Source organism: Perissodus microlepis, chromosome 23 (assembly GCF_051167445.1).
Source record: "Perissodus microlepis isolate ML-2025 ecotype Zambia chromosome 23, ASM5116744v1, whole genome shotgun sequence".
In the NCBI taxonomy this organism is placed as follows: Eukaryota; Metazoa; Chordata; class Actinopteri; order Cichliformes; family Cichlidae; genus Perissodus; species Perissodus microlepis.
This window is the reverse complement of record NC_140482.1, coordinates 14,140,123-14,161,059: the sequence shown is the minus strand read 5'-3', so window position 1 is coordinate 14,161,059 and position 20,937 is coordinate 14,140,123. Positions and strand designations below refer to the sequence as shown.

At 41.1% G+C, this 20,937-nt stretch overlaps 1 protein-coding gene across 5 annotated transcripts in view; it reads right to left on the bottom strand.

Moving 5' to 3' along the window:
- The window catches only part of LOC146361039 (voltage-gated inwardly rectifying potassium channel KCNH7-like), a 79,401-nt gene that overhangs the window by 7,318 nt on the left and 51,146 nt on the right, over positions 1-20,937 (bottom strand). For 4 of the 5 annotated variants that reach the window (XM_084922469.1, XM_084922472.1, XM_084922471.1 and 1 more), the window contains 9 exons: positions 16,276-16,507; positions 16,013-16,180; positions 15,514-15,713; positions 13,336-13,588; positions 11,617-11,822; positions 10,999-11,083; positions 6,139-6,423; positions 4,864-5,023; positions 474-651 (listed from right to left, as the gene is read on the bottom strand). In XM_084922469.1, the coding sequence (XP_084778595.1) occupies positions 474-651; positions 4,864-5,023; positions 6,139-6,423; positions 10,999-11,083; positions 11,617-11,822; positions 13,336-13,588; positions 15,514-15,713; positions 16,013-16,180; positions 16,276-16,507 (1,767 nt within the window). The remainder of the gene's footprint in view (positions 1-473; positions 652-4,863; positions 5,024-6,138; positions 6,424-10,998; positions 11,084-11,616; positions 11,823-13,335; positions 13,589-15,513; positions 15,714-16,012; positions 16,181-16,275; positions 16,508-20,937) is intronic. The other variant, XM_084922470.1, reaches the window with a different exon arrangement.

Here is a 20,937-nt window from a genome sequence, read left to right as displayed (position 1 = left end):
CGGGCAAAATCCACTGCTGTTCTCTGAGTTGTGTAACGCAGAGCTCCATCACAGCTAACCAGTTTGCTCTACTATGCTCCAAAATAACTCCTAACTGATGTTTTCCTTGCTGACCTGTGATGGAGGGACTGCAACATGAACAGCAGGTTTTGTACTGTGTAATCTTTGCTTTAAGTAAACATTAAGTAAATGTAGAGGAAATGACCCCTTTAAGCTCTTTTTGGTAAGGTAGTTGCTATTTGGTTTGCCTTTTGGTAACTGTTATTTAATTATATAATAATTACAAAAAAAAAAACCCAAACAACACAAAAACTATGATTGGAATTCATCAACAAGAATCTTAAGATTATACAGATTTGAAATTTACCACAAAAACGGAGCCAAAGCTATTGTAAAACAGTGTGACCACCAGCTGAAAATCGTGGCATTGTTAGGGAAAATCAGCGTTTCCACTCATTAAGCTTCTGCTGTACCTGCGGCTGGGCTGGAGCAGGGCTCACATCGATGGCAGACACCAGCTGGATCCTGACGGCTGGCCTCTGGTACTCTGGGCTGGAGGTGACGGTGCTATAAGCTGGAGGACCGGCTGCTGTTTGCCTCTGAAGGAGCTGCAGGATAGCCTGGATGTCTGCAGTCATCTGGGACTCAAGTCTGATGGCCACAAAACATGAAATCAACTGAAAAGCAGCATGACAGTGGTTCCATTTTGGTTGCTGTAGATCTTTGTGTTTCATTAGAGAAAACACACCTGAAGGAAATATATTAGCAGAACAAAAGTTCACTTCAACAAAGTAACAATGAGCCTTGATAGTTGATTGTTTACATCGGGGGTGGGGAACTCCAGGCCTCAAGGGCCGGTGTCCTGCAGGTTTTTAGATGTGTCCTTGATCCAATCCAGCTGATTTAAATGGCGAAATTACCTCCTCAACATGTCTTGAAGTTCTCCAGAGGCCTGATAATGAACTAATCGCTTGATTCAGTTGTGTTGATCCAGGTTGATATCTAAAACCTGTGGGGACACCGGCTCTTGAGGCCTGGAGTTCCCCATTTTTGATGCTCGACATCAGGGGTGTCAAACTCCAGTCCTCGAGGGCGAGAGTCCTGAAACTTTTGAATGTGTCCCTGCTGCAACACACCTGAATAAAATTAATAGGTAATTAGCAAGACTCTATAGAAAGTGGTAACCCCTAACTCTACCTAAGTAAATTTAAATAAATGTAAGTAAATGTAAATGTTTGGAAAAATGTACTTCTAAAAGTGTCTGGACTTCTTTAAGTTGCTTGAAGACGTTTCACCTCTCATCCGAGAAGCTTCTTCAGTTCTAAGGGTCAAATGGTGGAGAGTCCCAGATTTAAACCCAGTGGGAGTATCCCCCACTGGGTTTAAATCTTCTTTCCAAGCTCCTTAGACTACGATGACCTGGATGACTGAGAACCTTCACAGACGTACTTCTAAAAGTACTTTTATTGCACTATGTTCATTCACTCATAAGCTGCTGTAACATGAATCAAATGGTTCTATAGAACTCTCAATCAAGACTGATTTCCATACTGATGACAAACAGGTGATGAGTTCCTGCTTGATAGTTCTGAGTACACCAGTCAAAAACTTTATTTAAATGAGATCCGAACAAATGAACAGCTGTTATTTCTAAGAGAAGTCTTCTGGTAATGGCTACTCGCTGTTGCTGTGACAGCAAGGAAGACCATTAAAGGTAATCATTACTACACAACATACGGTTACATTGTCACCTTGTTCTCTGAGTGAGAGACTATCTCTCCACTCTGTTACATATTCCATATGTGGGGGTTATACCCCATACATATGGAATATGTAACGGAGTGGAGAGATAGTCTTGATATGATAGAGAACTAAAGTACTCTTACTAAATCCCCAACGTCTGCAGTAATAGTATCAGTGTATCAGTAGTGCAGTTTACTACCAGGATTTTAAAAAATGTATTTGTGTAAATTTCAACTGTTTTGCAGAGCGTAAGTTATGCAGTGTGTGGACTGTTATACAATGAATATGCAGACAGAAAAAGCATACCACAGTATAGTGCAGTACCATGGATGGAACACTAGAGGGAGCTTTAAAGCTTATATAGTAAGGACAATTAAGAGTTTCCCGGTAGTATGATCCTGCTCAAATGCAGAGCCTTCAGGAAGATGGGGAATTCTCAAAGGTGTGACCGAACACATGTAGTGTGTGCATGTATTGATGCATTAAAGATTTCACCAGCAATATAAGGAATAAGGAAAGATAATTCAAATATTCTGAGTTGTGTGCTAAAGATATTCGCTAGTAAAAGGTATAGTAATTCCCTCTAAAATGAAGTGGAAATGTGAAGTAGTAGATAATGAAGAAGTGCTCCCAGTGCTCAGTTCCCTCACTGCTGTGCCAATTTTGAACCTGATTCTGTGATATCTGCACTTGAAAGTATGAAATCCTCTATAAAAATTAACTGTTTTTCATTTCTCCTGGAGATCTCTGCATCACCTTATGCACCAAGTTACATCATGAGCCACAGGGTGTTAGGTGATGAATCACCTCTTTTCCCCCTGCTTACACACTCCTTTTCTGTCCTTCAGTGTAAAATAAAGAGAGTCAGTAAACACAGCGAGCAAAACAGAAGCTTTCCAGTGCAGACTCGAGCACATTGGTACTTTGTCAGGTGAGTGGGGGTTTTTTCACCCAGAGGACAGAGTGGAAGTAAACACTTTGTCTCGGTTCTGCTGTGAGGGTAAATGAGGGTTGGTGGTGCGGTGGCCAAGCCTGCCCATCAACTGAATCAGCATAAATGGCTGAAAGGTATTCAGCAGTGATGAGACCAGCATTTCTACCGAGAGGCAGTGAGCAGAATATTGAAGAAACTCAAGTAGTTCCTCCCTTCAATTCATTACTTCATGTGAGATTTGTGAGACAGTTGCTAACAAATGCCATCTCCTTCAATTGGCAACTTTACTGTGACTTCCACAAACCAAACCTCGTAGGATGACGTCGAAACCCTTGCAATTTGTCTGTATCTTGTGGCTCTGTGCTATAAATAGACAATCGCTAACTGTCTTCCTCCCCCTCATCTGTATCAGTGCACCAGCCCAGAATCACACCAGCTGCTCACATGGTCCACTCTCTGCATTAACACAGCTGCAGTGGGTGTCTGGCCTAAAATGTGTCTGCAAGTTTTAGCCAATTATAGGCAGAATTATGGGATTCACATGGCTAGCTCTCAAAGAAGCTGCTGAAAAATACAAAGCCTATTATAGGAAATTGAGTCAAACATGATCCCGGAGGTGTCTTTAATAATCCAAAGGTTAAGTGCCTGAAAAATCCTGAAATAGAATTCCACTGATTTAGCTCCTGTAACATTGACTAGTGATGGTAAATCTGATTGGCCAGTAGTACTGACCAATAGATTAGTTTAAGTTTCAACCAAAACTGTTCAAAATGTGAAAAAAGCCTGAAAGTTTACATATTGGTGCATTTTTATTTGTTCCTTTATTTAAAAACAGGACACCCGTGATTTGGCAGTTGCTCCCCAGAAAAATGATGTGTTATAGTTTTTATGGGATTAACTGAGAAAGCTAGCTTTCTGGTATAAAAATGAGCTATGAGTGGTTTCAACAATGCAAAAAAAGTAGAAGAGATCAAAATGCGTGGTCTACATAGGAAGAGAAATAGAGAAGGGGTCAACTTGAAGGAAAAGTATGTGAATAATGTGACCGTGAAGAGGGTTGCAGACAGAATCATGAGTTTGAACCCAGAAATTTAAGGGGTGATGCTGAATGTTGTCAGTGTCACAGGTTGAATATGCCAGTTAGAAGAAGGAATTCTAGAGTAAGTTGGATGAAGCAGTAGAGACTGTTCCCATGGGCGAAAGAGTGGTGATTGGAGTGGACGTCAATAGACATGTAGATGAAAGGAACAGAGGTGATGAGGGCATGTTGTATAGCTATAGTGAGAAATCGAGAAAGACAGATGGTAGTGGATTTTGTGAAATGGACAGAAATGGCTGTAAACACAAAGGGAGGAACATAGGGTGACCTAAGAGTGAAGGAAGTTAAACACAGGTGGATTATATCTTATGCAGAAGAGGAATCTGAAATAGAAGACTGCAAAGTTATGTCAGGGGAGAATGTCGCTAGTTAGCATCAGACGGTAGTCTATAGGATAATACTGTATATTAAGAAGAGGAAGCAAGTACAAGTAAAGCTGAGGATGAAAGAATCGTATGCACAGTTCAGGGAGAGAGACCTGCTCTGGGTTGTAGGGAAGTGTTACCGATGAGTGGGAAAGTACAGCTAAAGTACTTGGTGGGGAAATGGAGAAGTGCAGGAATGTATTCAAAGAAATAGGTTAGCTAAGAATAAGTTGAGTAGTCAGAGAGTTGAAGAATGGAGACAGAAGGCTTGCAGTGACTTCTATGTGATCCTAGGCACTAATGAAGGCGAAAAGGACTTTTACTGACTGGCTAGGCAGAGTGCTTGAGTTGGAAAGGATGTGCAGCATGTTTGGGTGATTAATGATAAATGAAAGGGAAAAAAAAAAATATACTTATGCTATATATACTTATATATGTAGATAGTAACGTGTTTAGGACTGACATCATGTTCCATTCTGCTCAGCAGACTTTTGCAGGGACGTTCAGCTTCAGCTCCAGCATTGACTGATAAACTGGTCTTTTCCTGCTGCTGTTGCTATTTCGCATTTAGAAATTCACTATTGAGTTTAGCTGCTAAAGTTGCCTGAAGCCTCTGTATCAACGTAATCCTGAGTGTTGACGATACAAAGAGCATTTGCAGTCTTTTGGTTTGACATGACCAACAAGCTGTTTCAAAACCCTTCCCCTTTGCCCTTGCGCACCTGTTGAGGTGCTGCTGCAGCAAGTCTAGACGTTGCTCCACCTCTCCATAGGTGAGCTCTGTGTCACTGTCATCCTCCCTGGCTGGTGTTTCCTGGCAGTGAGCAGACTCCTCCGCAGCCTCACCGGGATGCTGATGCACCCACTCGTCAGGGTGGAGCTCTGGAGGGAAAGACATGCAAGCAGAGATGAATACGCATACACACGCATGCACAAGAAACGATCTGTGTTATTAGAATGGTTTCTCAGGGAAAGCACTGTATGTGCTGTGCCCTCTCATCATTTAGCTTTACTGAGCTCCGAGCAGCTTACCACCTTCTGATTCCTGACATTTACACTAGAGAGGAAAACACCCATCTGACCCCAGCTTGCATCACAACCTCAGTGGGATTTTCCTGCCTCTCTTTTGGGTTTCTGCTAGAGATTAAATTGACATTTCCTGTGCATTTCTCTCGCCAGTTTGTAAGAATCAATATCACTCTGCTCTCCAGAAGAAATCCTCTTACAGCTGTAACATCTGAATTATGGGATATTATCAAACCAACACGCTGACACAGATTTCCCACGTCAGTGTGGAATCCTGCTGAGTTTGACTTGCAGTTAAAATGTGTGTTTATACTAAACCAATTTATGGAGGATTTAAGGTGACTGCAGCTGACTACTGAGACTGCAGATCAAATGAAGTCAGATGCAGCTGTTTATGTGGAAGCTGCCTCTGCATCTGGACTGGAATGCATAGAAGGATTCTGTATCGGTTTGCTGCGCCTTTACAGCAGGTACAGTCCTATTAACAACATTCACATTAACAACATGTTTCCAACAGATCCTTCAGTTTGGCCCGAACCTACAGTCACAAGGGGTGTCCCGAGCCAAGTGCTGGATAAAATCCTCTTACATTTTATTACTGAGTTGGTTTTAGGTTTCAACATGACACATAATCCTTTTTGGGATTTTTAATAGATGTGACAATCCTCCCCTCAGGCTTTTTTAACTGGGGTTTTTTGAATTCTTGAAAATGAACTTCTAAGTTAATTACTTATTCTGGTGTCAACCTTTACAGGGAAAAAAAAACAGATTTACAGGAAACTGTATTTGAACAATGTCAGTAATTTCCCAGATGTTTTTTTAGTGTTTTATCCACTTGGTTTTTGTTAGAAAAAAACATTTATTTGAATGACAGGAAAGAAATAAAGACTAATCTCTTGTTACTTGATGGAGAGATAAAAAAAAAACTCCTCTTCATTTGTAGGAACAAATACATCTGACATCTCTGTCACCTTTGTATTCCTGGTTCTGTGCGTTGTCTCCAGCCTGTGTACTGGAAGCACTGTTCAACCCAAGGCCCAGGGCGTGGTCCCTTACCACCGGGTAGCCCAGCACACCAGAACACAAGGGCCTCTGCTCCTCTTCCTCCTCCCTGCCTTCCTCTTCCTCCTCATCCTCCTCTCCCTCTTCAGCAGACTCTCTCCTCTTCTCAGCTGCCGAGGAAGCATAGATCTGCCTCGTCTGCTTTGTGTTGCAGTAGGTGACCGCAGTCTCCTTGTTGTCCTGGTTGTGGGAGCCTACGGGCACAAAGTGCAGTCAGGAAACCTGCTGGGGGAACACTGACTTCCTCTGGGGATGTGGGGGTTGCCTTTGTTATCTGACAACAGTAGCACGTGTCTTGCTTTGGGATTAAAGTGAGGACAAACAATGTTAAAGCACAATCTAGCCTGTTAATGTTGTGCATTATATCATAATGTGTTCCAAATGTGTGTTTACAAGGCAAGCTTGTTCAGCAGTAATGAATGGAATGAAAAGCTCATGTTCACTAAACTGAAGTGAGGTCTAAATCTTCACACCTGATGGATGCAGGCAAGATATGCCAGCTGCTAGACTGTGAAACGGACCATTAGCTACTTTCTCTGTCCCTACTTGTGTTATACTGTGAGATGGTGACACCAGTGACAGAGGACTCGTAACCATGGTGACCAATTAGATTTTTCCCTGAATCGAAGCCAAACCCCAGGTAGCTGCTGTATGAAGGCTCTGTCGTCAAGTCCCAAGATTCCTGGCTGTTAGAAGTCAAATGGCAACAGATCCCCCTGTGCGGGCCACTCCTGCTCAAACACACTGAGTGATATTGTCTGGAAGCTGCCCTGCCATCAGAGATCAGGGAGTCTGCTGTATTTACCTACATAGTATACAGGCCCTGAGGGGTTGTATCAAAGGTGGCTCTGAAAATCAGGGATGACTGCAAAAAGTCCAGCACACTAGACCATTGTTAATGTTTCAAGAAGCCAACTCAGCATTGATGTGATCACACTTTCAATTTCATGACTTTACAACAGTACGTGAGACTTCAAGTGGTCACATTAAAGGTTGGCGTGTTAAAGAAATGGTCCACAAATCAGCAGATATAATCATGCATTATTACACTATAAACTACTGCAACGAACATGGTTTTTCAGAGGATATTACAGACCAGTTAGCTTGGTTAGCTAAGGTAAACTACATCATTTATATAACTGCTCTGTATGAAAAAGTATCAGATAAAAATAATAAACTATATTATGATATTCTGATAAATTTAAAGGACAGCAGGGGACTAGAAACAGATTTAATTTCTTAAATTCAATTCAATTCAATTTATACAGCACCAAATCACAACAACAGTCGCTTCAAGGCGCTTTATATTGTAAGGTAGACCCTGCAATAATACATACAGAGAAAAACCCAACAATCATATGAACCCCTATGAGCAAGCACTGGCGACAGTGGGAAAGAAAAAGTCCCTTTTAACAGGAAGAAACCTCCGGCAGAACCAGGCTCAGGGAGGGCGGGGCCATCTGCTGCGACCAACTGGGTGAGAAATTAAATTAAAGATATTCCACCTCACGTACGAAGTACTGAATGATGATGAAGCATTATATTTTTAAAATCTCTTAGTATCAACTGTTGCCAGCAGAGCTCTTCACTCTCATACTGCAGACTTGTTTGTGTATTTTATTTTACAGTCGACTAGGAGGCAGCGCCTTCAGCTACTGGATCTCTTTTCTGTGAAACTAGCTCCCAGTTTGGATTTAAGAGACAGACATGCTCCCTACTTTTCATATTAAGCTTTAAACTCTTCTTTTTCCTACAGGTTATGAGCTTCAGAAAAGTACAAAACAAGTCCAGCTTGTCAGTGCCGAGCACTTTCACAATGCATTAACAGTGCCGCAGCAAATAGGAAGGTTCAGAGAATCGCTTTCAGTTTGTATGATTGAGCATGACTGCACAAAGAAACCTAATATAACCCAGCCTAACTGTAAGCAAACATTCTTTATTAAAGTATCTTTTCTGAAAATAAGCTTTTTTTATTTTATAAACCTCCCCTTTTATTAACATTGAGGCTGTCATTGCACTTGAGTCAGCACACATTCATGAGAAGGGGCTAGGAATGAAGAAGCGCAGCTTTGGCAAGTTAAATGGAGCATCAGTGGGCTTCAGTGTAACTCAAACACCACTTCGAGGCATCGTTGCGTAGACCTGTTTATTTAAAATACTGTCCTGAGAATCAAAAATGTTTGTAGGAAAAACCGAATTCGCAGCTAAGGTCACCATGACTTCCTACAGAGTGGACGGTGTGCCAAAAGGCCACCGTGTGATAACTAAATGTTGAATTCTTGAAGACATTCAACACATCCAAAGCACTGAAAAACACATCACCCAAAATTCATGGGTGGACAATGCTGGGCATCCTCTGCACACGGCCATAAACAACCAGAAGAGTGTGTTCAGTGACAGGTTGCTTCTCCCAAAGACAAGAACCAACAGACTTAAAAACTCCTTTGTCCCACACGCCATCAGACTGTTTAACTCCTCTCTGGAGGGGAGAGGGAGGGGAGACAGGAGGACAAAGGAGGGCGGGAACAACTAAGCTGTAGTGCCTCTTCACTTCACTGTGCAATACCTTTTGTGCAATACTTTTTGTTAATAGTCAACGGTGCAATAGACTCCATACTTGAAATGTGCAATTCACTTGTATTTTTATTTTATTCCTATTTATTCTATTTATCGGTGCTGTGCTTTTTTGGAACCGAATTTCCCAGAGGTACCCACCCGAGGGATTAATAAAGTTTTATCTTATCTTATTCATTCTCATTAGCCCTCATGAGTTTCTGACCTGACACAGGGAGGTCACATGCTTTGCTAAGACATCAGGCAACTCTGATTTGCCTGCTGTCTTCCTTTTAAGGCACAGTTTCCATACTGTTATTTGGTTAAGTGATCAGATTGGATTTGTGTGTCTACATGTCGCCCGGCTATCTGAATGAGTTGCCATGGTAACAGTGTAATAAGTAAGCAGCTCTGCATGTATACCTTGTCCTTTGCGTCCTGTGTTTTGCGTGACAAAAGACGCTTTGTAAACTGACTTTAGCATCCACACTGACACACTTCTCTAGAAATGTCCAAATGTGGTTTCAATCCACTTAAAAAATGCTGGAATCTTTCTGGATACAATATAGATGTGCTAAAAATAGGTCTGAGAAAGGCTTCACACTCAGCTCCACCTAGGCTCAGTGAACAGGTACATGTATAGGAAAATGACTTCATTTGAATGTGAGTCTCTGTGATAGGTACAGGTATGTGAAACATCAGTCACAGAAAAAAAAAACATGAAATAAGGCTAAACAGAGAGTGTAACAGTGGTTTTGGAGATCATTTCTCTCAAATTATGCTGACAATTCAATACCCAAACTTTGGTCATTTAGTCATAAGATCCATAATTGCAGCTGCTGTTGCTCGGATGAAAGGCTCACTGTTAATTATTAATAAAAGCTACTTTCAGATGCTCCCTTACTCACAAGGGTCACCTCAGCAGGTAGTTCCATATTTGATTTGGCAGATTTACATGCTGTGTCTCTCTTTTACACAAGTCCAAACAGATCTGTCTCTAAAACAGTGAAAAGAATTTGCAGACTTTAGACTTACAGTTTAAAGTGATTGTCAGATTTTATATGTAAAATTTATGACTAAGTTTTCAGAAGTTGATCAAATGAAAGTAAATAAATTAAAACTGAGAGAATGTTCACATTACTCTGTCATTAATCTGACAATCCCCGGTGAGGAAGGACAGGGCAGGAGTACTAGGAAAACTCTGTTTTAACAGGAAGACTTCCAGCATAGCCAGGCTCAGGCAGGTGCTGTCACCTGCTGAGGCCAGGTGAGTCATAAGGAGAAAGACAAGATGAACAAAGAGCAACCACCAACAACAACAAGCAGGTAACAAGACAAAACAAACACACACAATCTTCTGGAAGTCCAAGCCTATAGCCCAGGGGTGTCAAACTCCAGGCCTCCAGGTCCAGTGTCCTGCAGGTTTTAGATCTCACCCTGGGTCAACACACCTGAATCATTTAAACCAGTCCTCTGGAGAACTTCAAGATATGTTGAGGAGGTAATTTAGCCATTTAAGTCAGCTGTGTTGGATCAAGGACACATCTAAAACCTGAATAACTAAAAATGGTTCAGGCACCTGATCCGATCCTAATTATAAGCTTTATGACACTGTCTGTCTCCTGAACCCAAACTGGGAGCCGTTTCCACAGAGGAGACAACTTATAGTTGAAGGCTCTGCCTCCCCTTCTACTTTTAGAAACTGCGGGAACCACAAGTAAGCCGTGCAGGCGTATTGAAGAGTGCTCTGTAAGGATAACATGGTACTATGAGGTGTTTAAGATAGAGGGCCTGAAAGATCAGATGGATTCTATGAGGATTTTAAATGGGTTTTCTGGATTTTACAAAAAGCAAAGGAAGACTAGCTAGTGTGGACTTTCTGTGCAGAGCCATTTCAAATTTTTTCAATATTCTGCATTTTAAAGTTGTTACTAGAGACTTGTTACATGGTCAGGAACGACTTTTAGGCACTGCTCCTTATAACTTACCTTACTGGAGGCCAAGATAATGCCATCCATGGTATGTATCAGTTTTGGCAGTATGTTTCTGAGGAATATTTAAATGAGGGTGCAGCAGGTCTGAGGTGTTAGCTGGCTGAATAAATGGCACTGCTATGGTAACATTAAACAGCATGTGTGCTGGTTATTCAGATGCAAAATAAACAGGGTTTCCCATTTAAAACCACCAACAGTAGTGCTTTTGTGCATCACGCTGACCTGTGGAGGATTTCCTTCTGTATGAGACCCGTTTTCGACACTTGGAGTCATCCATGTTAGAATCAGTTTCTTGTGAGTAGGTCACCTATAAAGAGATGATGTATGATCAGACTGAACCAGTGTAAAAAGTCTGTGTCATATCTGTGTCACTCGCCTCTGTTGTTCAAGAAGTAAAAATGTTAGAAGCACAAAAATTGTGTTGGTGGTAAAACAACAAGCTTCCTTAACTAAGCAATATAAACTCCTGCCTGTCTTGTTGGAACACCATGTCTCTGCTGTTTTTGTTGTAATCCTAGCACACTCTTCTCATGTGTCTCCTCTGCTCTGCGTCCCTCTCTGCTTTCCAGTTCTCTAAATAAATAACCAAAGGTCAACACAAAGTGCACTCCCAGCTCTCTTTTTAAAAGATAAAACTAGCTCATTTGGATTCACACACACACACACGATGCTGCTCTCTCACTTAACGCGTTATTACAACCTCCCACATCATGTCTTCTGTCCAGCGATTAGTACTCTCTCATTCTTGTCTTCCAGCAAATGAGCGATTACAGAAATTTCTTTAAAATAGAACTGAATATGAAAGCCTATAATCGGTGGGGCCAGCCTTATTTAAGTTACCTTTGCATTTTCATCACGGAGGTCAAACGTGAGCTCCAGGTTAGTGAAGAAGTGGTCCGCGAATTCTGGATACATGTCCAGCACCTCCAGAATGTCCTCCCTCTGAATGGTTTGCAAGTCACAATAACTTAGCGCCCGCACGTCTGCGCAGGATTTCCCCGGCTTTGCGTACAGGTGTATCATTTCTCCGAAGATGTCATTTTTGCCTAAAGAAGAAACAAGTGGGGAGGTTGACAGAGGAAGTGCCATCTTTCAGCTTATGAAGGACATTTATTTTTGGCAGAAGAAATTAAATTAAAGTTACTGGAGAACATATAGCATATATAACTTGTAGATGCAGTGTTTTGCAGACTGGGGAACCTCTGCCTAAGAAACTCTCCCTCTGATGCTTTTCTTATAACCAAGCATGTTACTGAGCTACAAATTAAGCTAATTAGATGCAAAATGTTCCTCCACCTGTTTTTCTTAAAATGATAATGATAAAACTTTGTTTCATATTGACTAAAATATGGATTTATGAGATTTTATTTACATTTTGTCTTATTTTTGTGTTGATCTACTTCCCTCGCAGAGAATGTGCTGACTTACATGTGATGGCCCTTGCTTATCCTAACCCTATTGTGTCATGTGCTTTCTCTAGACCTTATTGGCTGTGTGAAAAGAGCCCTTAATGAAAAACAAGCGTATAAAAGGCTCAGCAGGCTACACCTGCCCACAGCTGAGATGAGAGAAACAGGGAGACCAGATGAGATTTGCTGTGATTAAATCTGGAAGCTGTTGATAGCAGAATGCGGCTTCTGTCATCAAGCACTACATCACACCACGCTGACAACCACACAAAATTTCTCTACTCTCTTTTCTTCCTCTGTCACTTCACATTCTTTGTCTTCTATTGCTATTCTCTTCTCTCTAACCTGCCCACTCGCTCATCCCTCCCCATTTCTTTTGTTATTTGTCTCTATCTGAAAGAAATCGTGCCCTCTTTTTTCCATTAACACATATTCTCTGTTACCCTCATCCCACTATATGTACTCCCCCACTGTGTTCTGTCCTCTCCCTTCATCTTGAGCATGCCTGTGAGGGAGCAGTAATCAGAATTTTCTTTGAAGTTAAAACAACATACCCGATAGGGAGCTCAGCTGCCAGCCCAGCCTTATTATAGCACAACTGAGCCATCTTCATTTAGCTTGCCCACCTGCATCTACACTAATGGAGGTGTACTCAGGCAAGTCCAACCAGACTGGACTGACAGGACTATCAGTCATATTTTGAGGTTCCTTTTAAAGTGTTTTTGAGCTGGCTCATCAGCTGGATTCACATGTTATTCACTAATTAAGAACATTTAGATGTTTGCATACTTGGATGCTGAATTGTTGTCAGCGAGTTTTCTGCACTGTGAAAGCTCATGCTGGCTGTAATAGCACTAGAATTCATCAAACCCTCAGACATGAGAGTATGATTTGTTTTTTCTGTTGCTGAAAGCCAATCAAAAACAATTATTAACAAAACATTATACTTTGGCTCTTTGGTTAAACTTAGACAAGACAAGAAGTTTGACATCCATCTATATAAACCTACAATCAGCAGGTGGTTGATGGAAAAGAGAAAAAGCCACTACCTTAAAGCATATACTATATAGCTGCTTTTTAAGTTAATGTTTGTTACTGTGAATGCAATTCATATCTAACGTAAATCTTTAGATGAGTAATGCAGACCCACCCAGGATGGCCACCACAACGTCATCCTTTAGGATTTCAATGGAGCCACGGGAAACAAAGTAGAGTGCTGTAAGTACATCTCCACTGTGGACTAGCGTGTCTCCAGGGGGCGCATGGGTCGTCTTAAACCTCATGGCCAAGGCCCGAAGGCAGCCCTTGGTGGCTCCGTGAAATGCTTTACAGCCCTGGAGGAGATTCTTGTTGAGGTGGAGGCAGATATCCGCCTGTAGGCACTCTGGAAAACCCTTCAGGACCTGAGTCAAAGCACACATGTGTATGGTCAGACGTATTGAGGAAGTATATTATGTAAGCTGTGATGGTTCTTTTTTCTTATATTTTATGACTTTGGGTTTGGGGTGAAGCAGTAGGTCGAATTGACTTGATTTCCAGAGAAATTTAATACAGTTGCCACTTGTGCTCTTTCCTTCTTCTCAAAACCCTGCAGTAGAAATAGTCTGCAATGTCTTTTTACTGTTTTAGTGAGCCTCTGAGGAGCTTAAAATAAGAGGTAAACAGAACATTTACAGACTGTAAAGCTGTAGATAAATGAAATCACAAAGTCAAAACACAGATTTGACATTTAAGTCTTCTCTCTGTTTCTTTATGTACTCACATAATGAGAATCCTCTAAGAATACTAACCTCAGTAACGCTCATTAATTTTTTTTTCAATACTCTGACCCTTTGCTTGTTGTTAAAGGATAAAAAACAAATACCATTTAAAAAATACTGAACCGATAAAATCTGAAGCATTCCTACACATTTACCATTACAATTAGCATTTCTAGTGACATCACATTCAACTTCTGTTAAAAGGAAGTTTTTCTTTTCCACAGTCACCAGGTGTTTGGTTAAAACACTGTTGGGGTTTTTCTCTCGATTGTACGGTATTTAACTTACAGTAAAAAGTGACCTGAGGCGATTATTTTTGAACTAAAATTAAAACTTATTTTGCACTTACCGTTTAAAGACATAACCCCCCCCCCCCAAAAAATAAATAAATTAAAAAAAACTCAGTGACCACTGACAAAAAACTACAAATCCCAGGACAACTTGAACTGACTATTAATAAGGGTACATTTTCATAGACTGAAAGGCTTAAAAATGAGCTTTGAGTTCACTGGACATCACAAAGGCATTTCTTCTTTTTGTCATTTAGACAATGACACAAGCACAGCAAAAGAAATGTTGCCTGAACAGGATTTCTGGCTCGGACATGCTTTTTGTTGCTCGCAACAAAAACTGATTAGTACATTTGGAAAGGAAAGATTGAACAACATTTGGCAAGCGCAGGTGCCGCCGCGGAGCGTGCAGCCAAGCCTCCCACAGTGGGAGGGAAACCTGGCAGTGCCCAGCGAGGCTGTGCCCACTCTCACAGGCATGATTCACTCACTCTCTCTGGTACCAGATGAATATCATGGGGTTGTGTTTGAATACACAGATTTCATGCAAAAGGAACTTCAAGACAGGCCACATGCAAGTCTACCAATGATAGACGATTACTGGGGCCTGTGAGAAACATGAAGAATTACGTGTGTGTTCCTTAATAAAGGCATGCACAAGTCAATAAAATATATGTAGTATGGTTTCACCACAGTTGTGTACAAAATAGCTATATGTCCATATATGCACAGTAAATTGTGTAACACCCTGATGAACAGAACACGTCCATTAATTACATGCATGTCTGGGGCACTAATAAAACCTTGACACGGTGTATTTGATGGAGAAACTAACAAAGCATTACACTACTAATGTCAGACACAGCTAGGTGAAGCTCTAAGACTGAGGAGCATCCGTATAAACATTGTGTTAGCACATGTACCTCCTGCTCTTACCAGAGTGGTGGGATCATTCCATTTGACATGAGGCAGACATGGAAAAGACAAACTTATATAAGTACCATGAACAGTTCATGATGACCAAAGCCTGAGTTACTGTATGCACACACAGTAACAGTGGCTTTCATTCACTTGGTTAAGGCTAAACATTGCACAGGATAATGAAAGCATTGCACTATGCCAATGACATAGCAAGATAGGTTCACGCTGATGTGGTAAGAGCGTTTTTCAGAACAAGATATTGAAAAAGGGGGAGAAGAAGTAGCAGAGGGAAAAACCCAACAGCAATCCCAGTTTTGTTATAGTTCCGTACCAGTGCAAACACCATCCCTCTCGTACCATATTCATGTCGATGCCGTTAGTGTACGTCCAAGCGTGTTGGAAGTACTCCTCCAGCCTCTGCCTCAGTGGGTTTGGGATCTGGTGGAAGCGGATGAATTCTTTGACCCGCAGCATCTGGAGGTGATACCTGGCTGTACCTGAATACAACCTCTGGATGATGGCGGACACATTTCCAAAGATGCTGGCGTACATTAGAGCTGGGAGAGAAGCCATAGAGGTGACCTTTGAGTACAGATGGGTTCATCTCTTCATATACATAACACCTACCTTGGGAGTTGCTGCTACTGCCAGAAATGCACAAACTGATGTCCTGAATGTGGACTGTGAATCCTTTATGTTCCAATTATGCTATATCAGCAGGTTTTAACAGTGCATTTATTTATATTAAAAAAATACATTGGATCTTTCATGTAAAATGAAAACAGTACTAGTTTCAGTGTTTGGCTTTATGTCTTTCCTAACTGTCTGTATGTGCTGTCATTCAGTTATCACTCACATCCAATGAGCATAACACATATGGAAAAGATCTTCTCAGAGTTGGTGTTGGGGGAAACGTTCCCAAAGCCCACGCTGGTCAGACTGCTGAAGGTGAAGTAGAGTGCTGTGACATACTTATCTTTGATGGAAGGACCTGAGCTTGGGTCACTGTAGTTGTATTTTTTCCCTGTAAAATGCAACATAATCATTTTTCTATCCTACTTTTAAATTCAGCTTTAAAATAGAGAACTGAGGGAAGGAACTATCAACAACAGACATTACCTATTGACACCCCCAGGTTGTCCAGCCAGCCAATTTTATGCTCCAGGTAAGGCTTCTCCACATTTCCAATTGCGTACCAGATGCAGGCCAACCAGTGTGCAATGAGGGCAAAGATGCACATGAGCAGCATGAGGACAGCAGCACCATACTCTGAGTAACGGTCCAGCTTACGGGCCACTCGTACAAGCCGTAGGAGACGGGCCGTCTTTAGCAGACCGATCAGAGTGGTAGTCTGGAAAACAGAGGAGTGCACGCTCACTTAAATCTATGTGTTTTAAATACTCTACGTTTGGATATGTACATGGTACAATGTGCTAAAATATGTGATACAGGGTGTGAAGGTAGTTTACTCATGTCCTTATTCGACTGGGTGATAAATCTGGGGGATGTGTAGGTATTCAGGGATTTCAAAAAAAATCCTACTATTTAAAACTTCCTATTTTTTTTTTCTTTTAGGCTCACGCAACACAAATAGAGTTCCTGAACATTTGTAATGTTTAGTTATTTATTTAATCTCCAACAGGGACAGGGAACTATGGTGTTACCTGTTGACAACAGGGAACTTGCAAATTGATAAATTATGCAACACTCAAAACATGGCTAAAAGGCGTTTCTCTCGTCTCTTTTTATTTATCAGGGGTTATAAATGGAAGTCTTGAAAAGCTAATAATGGCTAATAATATCGGTCTGCAAATAAATTAGTTGGGCTCTAATGGTTATCGGTCCATCAGTGATTAGGTTCACTCACTGTTTAGTTAAGCTTATAAGTGATTCTGACCAGTGTGTAATCTTTAGCTACTGCGTTTTTCCTTCCAACATTTGTGAAAATATTCAGCATCCCCACAAAGCAAAGTCAAAATTCAAAAGTTAAAAAAGGGATCACAGGTCTGATCAAAACACATGTGGGATGGCAAACTTCAAGTATGTCACATCTTTGCAAGCAAAGAGAACTCATTATTTGTCTACCATTTGTTTAGGGTTGGGTTCATGAGAATGTTCGGCTCATTATTACCAACTCAAAAACATATGGTGTAGCTTTTTGCAACATACAGTATTAGATCATTCGTGCTGGTATAAACAGATCTTTCAAGGTCTCAGCATCCCTTGGTGTCAGCACAACTTCCCTGCCTCAAGCTCTACAAATCATAAAATGTCAGTAAGTATCTGGCTTCTTAACTGGCATGCCAAAAAAGCGTATGAAAGAGAGGAGGTTGCTTTGGTGATTCATCTGTTGGCAGATGAAAAAAAAAAACTTTTCAATAACTGCATATGATGATGGCAAAATTAGCTTAAAAAAACAAAAAATATCAGCAGCTTGGAACCCCATCAAAGTCTCAAAGCCAGTGTGCCAATGTGTCCCCATTTTTGACACAATGAATACAGAGTGTGTAACGTGAGAGTGGAGCGGCTATTAGTGTGGAGCAATCTGTAAACACAGTACAAGAAAATGCTAATAGGTCCAACCACTCCCTATCACACCTGGCAATTATCTTAATATCCTTAAAGAAGCACAAACCTTAGTAACTGTGCTTCGTCACTTCTGTGCTTGCCTATTGTTTTATTACCTCTTGTGCAGGTGAAAGCAAATACGACATTGATTATTCAAAGCACTAAAAGTAAGAAGGGGGCTTGTTGTTTGTTGTTTTGTTTTGAAAGCAAATGACTGATGAGAAAGAGTGCGTCTACATCATGGTGAGGAAGAGTGCTGTAGCTGCTTCTGATGGGTCCATTAAAGAGCCTCCATTCTTCCAATCTCACCCCTAAATCACAGCCATCTGTCATTGCAGTGTTCCCTTTCAGTGACAACACAGTGAACAGTGAATGAATCTTGTATAGAAACAGATGAGCTTCAAATTATCCAGCATGCAAGTGACTCTGAGTGACCTGCACAGATGACACAGTGCATGCCGTATGATGTGTAAAATTGATTAAAATCTTAAAGTAAGTTGAATGCATTTGGGGCTAAGAGTGAAGCTAAAGCTAACATTAGGAACAAACTATATGAAAAATATCCAGAAAATAACCCTCTGGTCATCTGCCACTGTGGCTTTGCAGGCTCCCCTGGCCACTTTTAAAACCCAAGAGTCAACCAAGGGTGTGATATAACTTTCTGTCTTCAAAGTGGTCACATTCCTTCTATCCGACAAGAGCTCTGCACGGCACAGAACAAGCCAATAATCACCCAAATGTTTCCCTTCTTCATGTGATCTATAAAGAGAACATATTATCCACAACTATAGTACTGTCTGAGTGAACAGTTGCAGAAAAATTTCAAGTACAAATCTGTCTGTTCTTCCTGTGTGCACAAGCGAGACTGAGGGGGCTGCCTGTTACAACGAATCTGCCTCCTTTCTCTTTGTTTAGTACAGCCGCTGCTGCAGGTTTTACAGCATAATGGAGTTGGAGTGCATTTTTGTACAGTCTGCTTTAACCAAAGGGAAAACAATGCACATTTACCCTCTGAATGGAGACAGAATGTGAAGCCGGGAAGCAATCCATTACACACGCCTCACTTGATTTGCATGAAAATATTCACAGGACATCTGTTATAGAAAAGAGGATTTGCTTGTGTTGTTCACTTGACCTTAAAGGGTTAATTTAATATTTGTAATCACAAATGTCTCTTTCAGAAGGGCAGATACAGTAATATGATCAACTTTGTGGAACTGTCATGAAGTAGCTAGACACACTGGAAGCACAGTGTTTATGTAAATTTACTACCAGGCACGGAAGAGATGTATGTAACCACCCACGCACCCTGACATTTTGGCTTTGTTCCGAGTTTACAGTGGTCTGCCCAGAATTTCAGGTAAATGACATTTGAATTGTGGTTTAGGTTCACTTTTTTCAGGGATCCTCCATAGTTTGCAAATGTGTCAAATGTGGGCACTATATCCATGTGAATGTGGACATAATATGCAAACTATCTGATCTTATCACAACAGGACATTGATATGAAAATGATGGAGGAGTTGAAACAAGTCCTGCAGGCAAATTCGAAGCCACATCATTTTCTTTTGTGTGCCAGCCTGCAGCCAAGTCCAATCAAAGCAGGATATCACCCAGGAATATGCACCCAATAAAATCAGCAGAAAAGACCCAACAAAACTCTTAACACATTGTCAGATGTGGTTTCCAGGCAACAAAAGTGCATGAAATTAGGGCTAAAAATAGTTCCCGTTTCTGCACAGTGAGCTAAAATAACACACCTTAAAGACCAGAGCTAAAAATGTACATGGATGTGTTATTTTCAGCTTCTCTTGATTGGAGGAGGTAAAAATACAACTTTTTTTTTTTTTTGCCTCATCCTGACACTGTGTGCTGTGGACGCAAATTGTAAGTAGAACACATCCTGTCACTGCACAAGTCATTTGGCTGTATGATGAGGACGTATGTTGTGCTGTGGTGTCGCTCAGCTGTCTGCTCTTTTTTCCTTGCCCGCCACTCACTGGTGGCCTCTAGCCATGTACTTCCTCAAAGAAACACACACCTAATGGTAAATAAAGACTTGGCAAACCAGTAGGCTGACATCAGATCAGGACCTTGCTCTTAATACACACCTTAATCCTGGATATATCCTGATTTTATGTGTGTTTTTGAAGGTATTGCTTTGCGTATCGTGGAACCTGGAATTTTCACACATTGCAATGGACTGCATTGCCAGATTTGCTCCTGGATTGATTTGAAAATGTAAGGAAGGGGCTGGGAATCAGACCCGCTCTAGAAACAAGAGAAATGCATGTGTTTGGGGCAGTAAAGGATTGGAATATTGTATTTCTTTTAAAATGTTTTCTTACTATTAAATATTAAATGAACCTTGATGTATGTAATTATGTAATTAAAAAAAATGTTTCATTTAAACAGATTTTTTTTGTATATTCTCATGCTAGTAATTATGTCCTCTGCTGCTTCCCGTTCTCAGCAGCGGGAGTTTGCTATGCCATCTCCCTCAGACGTACAGTTGCTTGCAAGCAGAGCCGTTGGGCAGGCACAGACCTTTTTAAAAGATTTGGATGGCCTGGGGCCGTAGAGTCTGTCTCTGATGAAAAGAGAGTGGAGGGAAGCAGATGCGAAAACGAAGTGTCAGATTGGTTTGGGAGTCTAAGCATTCAAGATAACATCTCAAAAAAAAGACTGCCCAAAGTGTAGCCTGATGACACAGGGGTAACTAAGGCAGGACTGATGCTCAGCAGCTTCATGGTGTAAAAAAAGAGTTCTTTTCAATTTAGGTTTCACAAAGCTATTTCAGGTAAAAATTACCCCCCCACACACTCATTAATCTACTGATTAAGTTTATTTAAATGTGTTCTGTACTTATTTAAATGTGACTCTGTACAAAGAGTCAATCTGTATCTAAGAGGACAAAGAGGATATTAAGTACAGCATTTTTAAAAATTCCTTTGGACTTCTCTATCCCTAACCAACCCCGGCAGATGGCCGCCCCTCCCTGAGCCTGGTTCTGCTGGAGGTTTCTTCCTGTTAAAAGGGAGTTTTTCCTTCCCACTGTCCCCAAAGCGCTTGCTCATAGGGGGTTCATATGATTGTTGGGTTTTTCTCTGTAGTATGTAGGGTAGGGTCTACCTTACAATATAAAACACCTTGAGGCGACTGTTGTTGTGATTTGGAGCTGTATAAATAAATTGAACTGAATTGAATTGAATT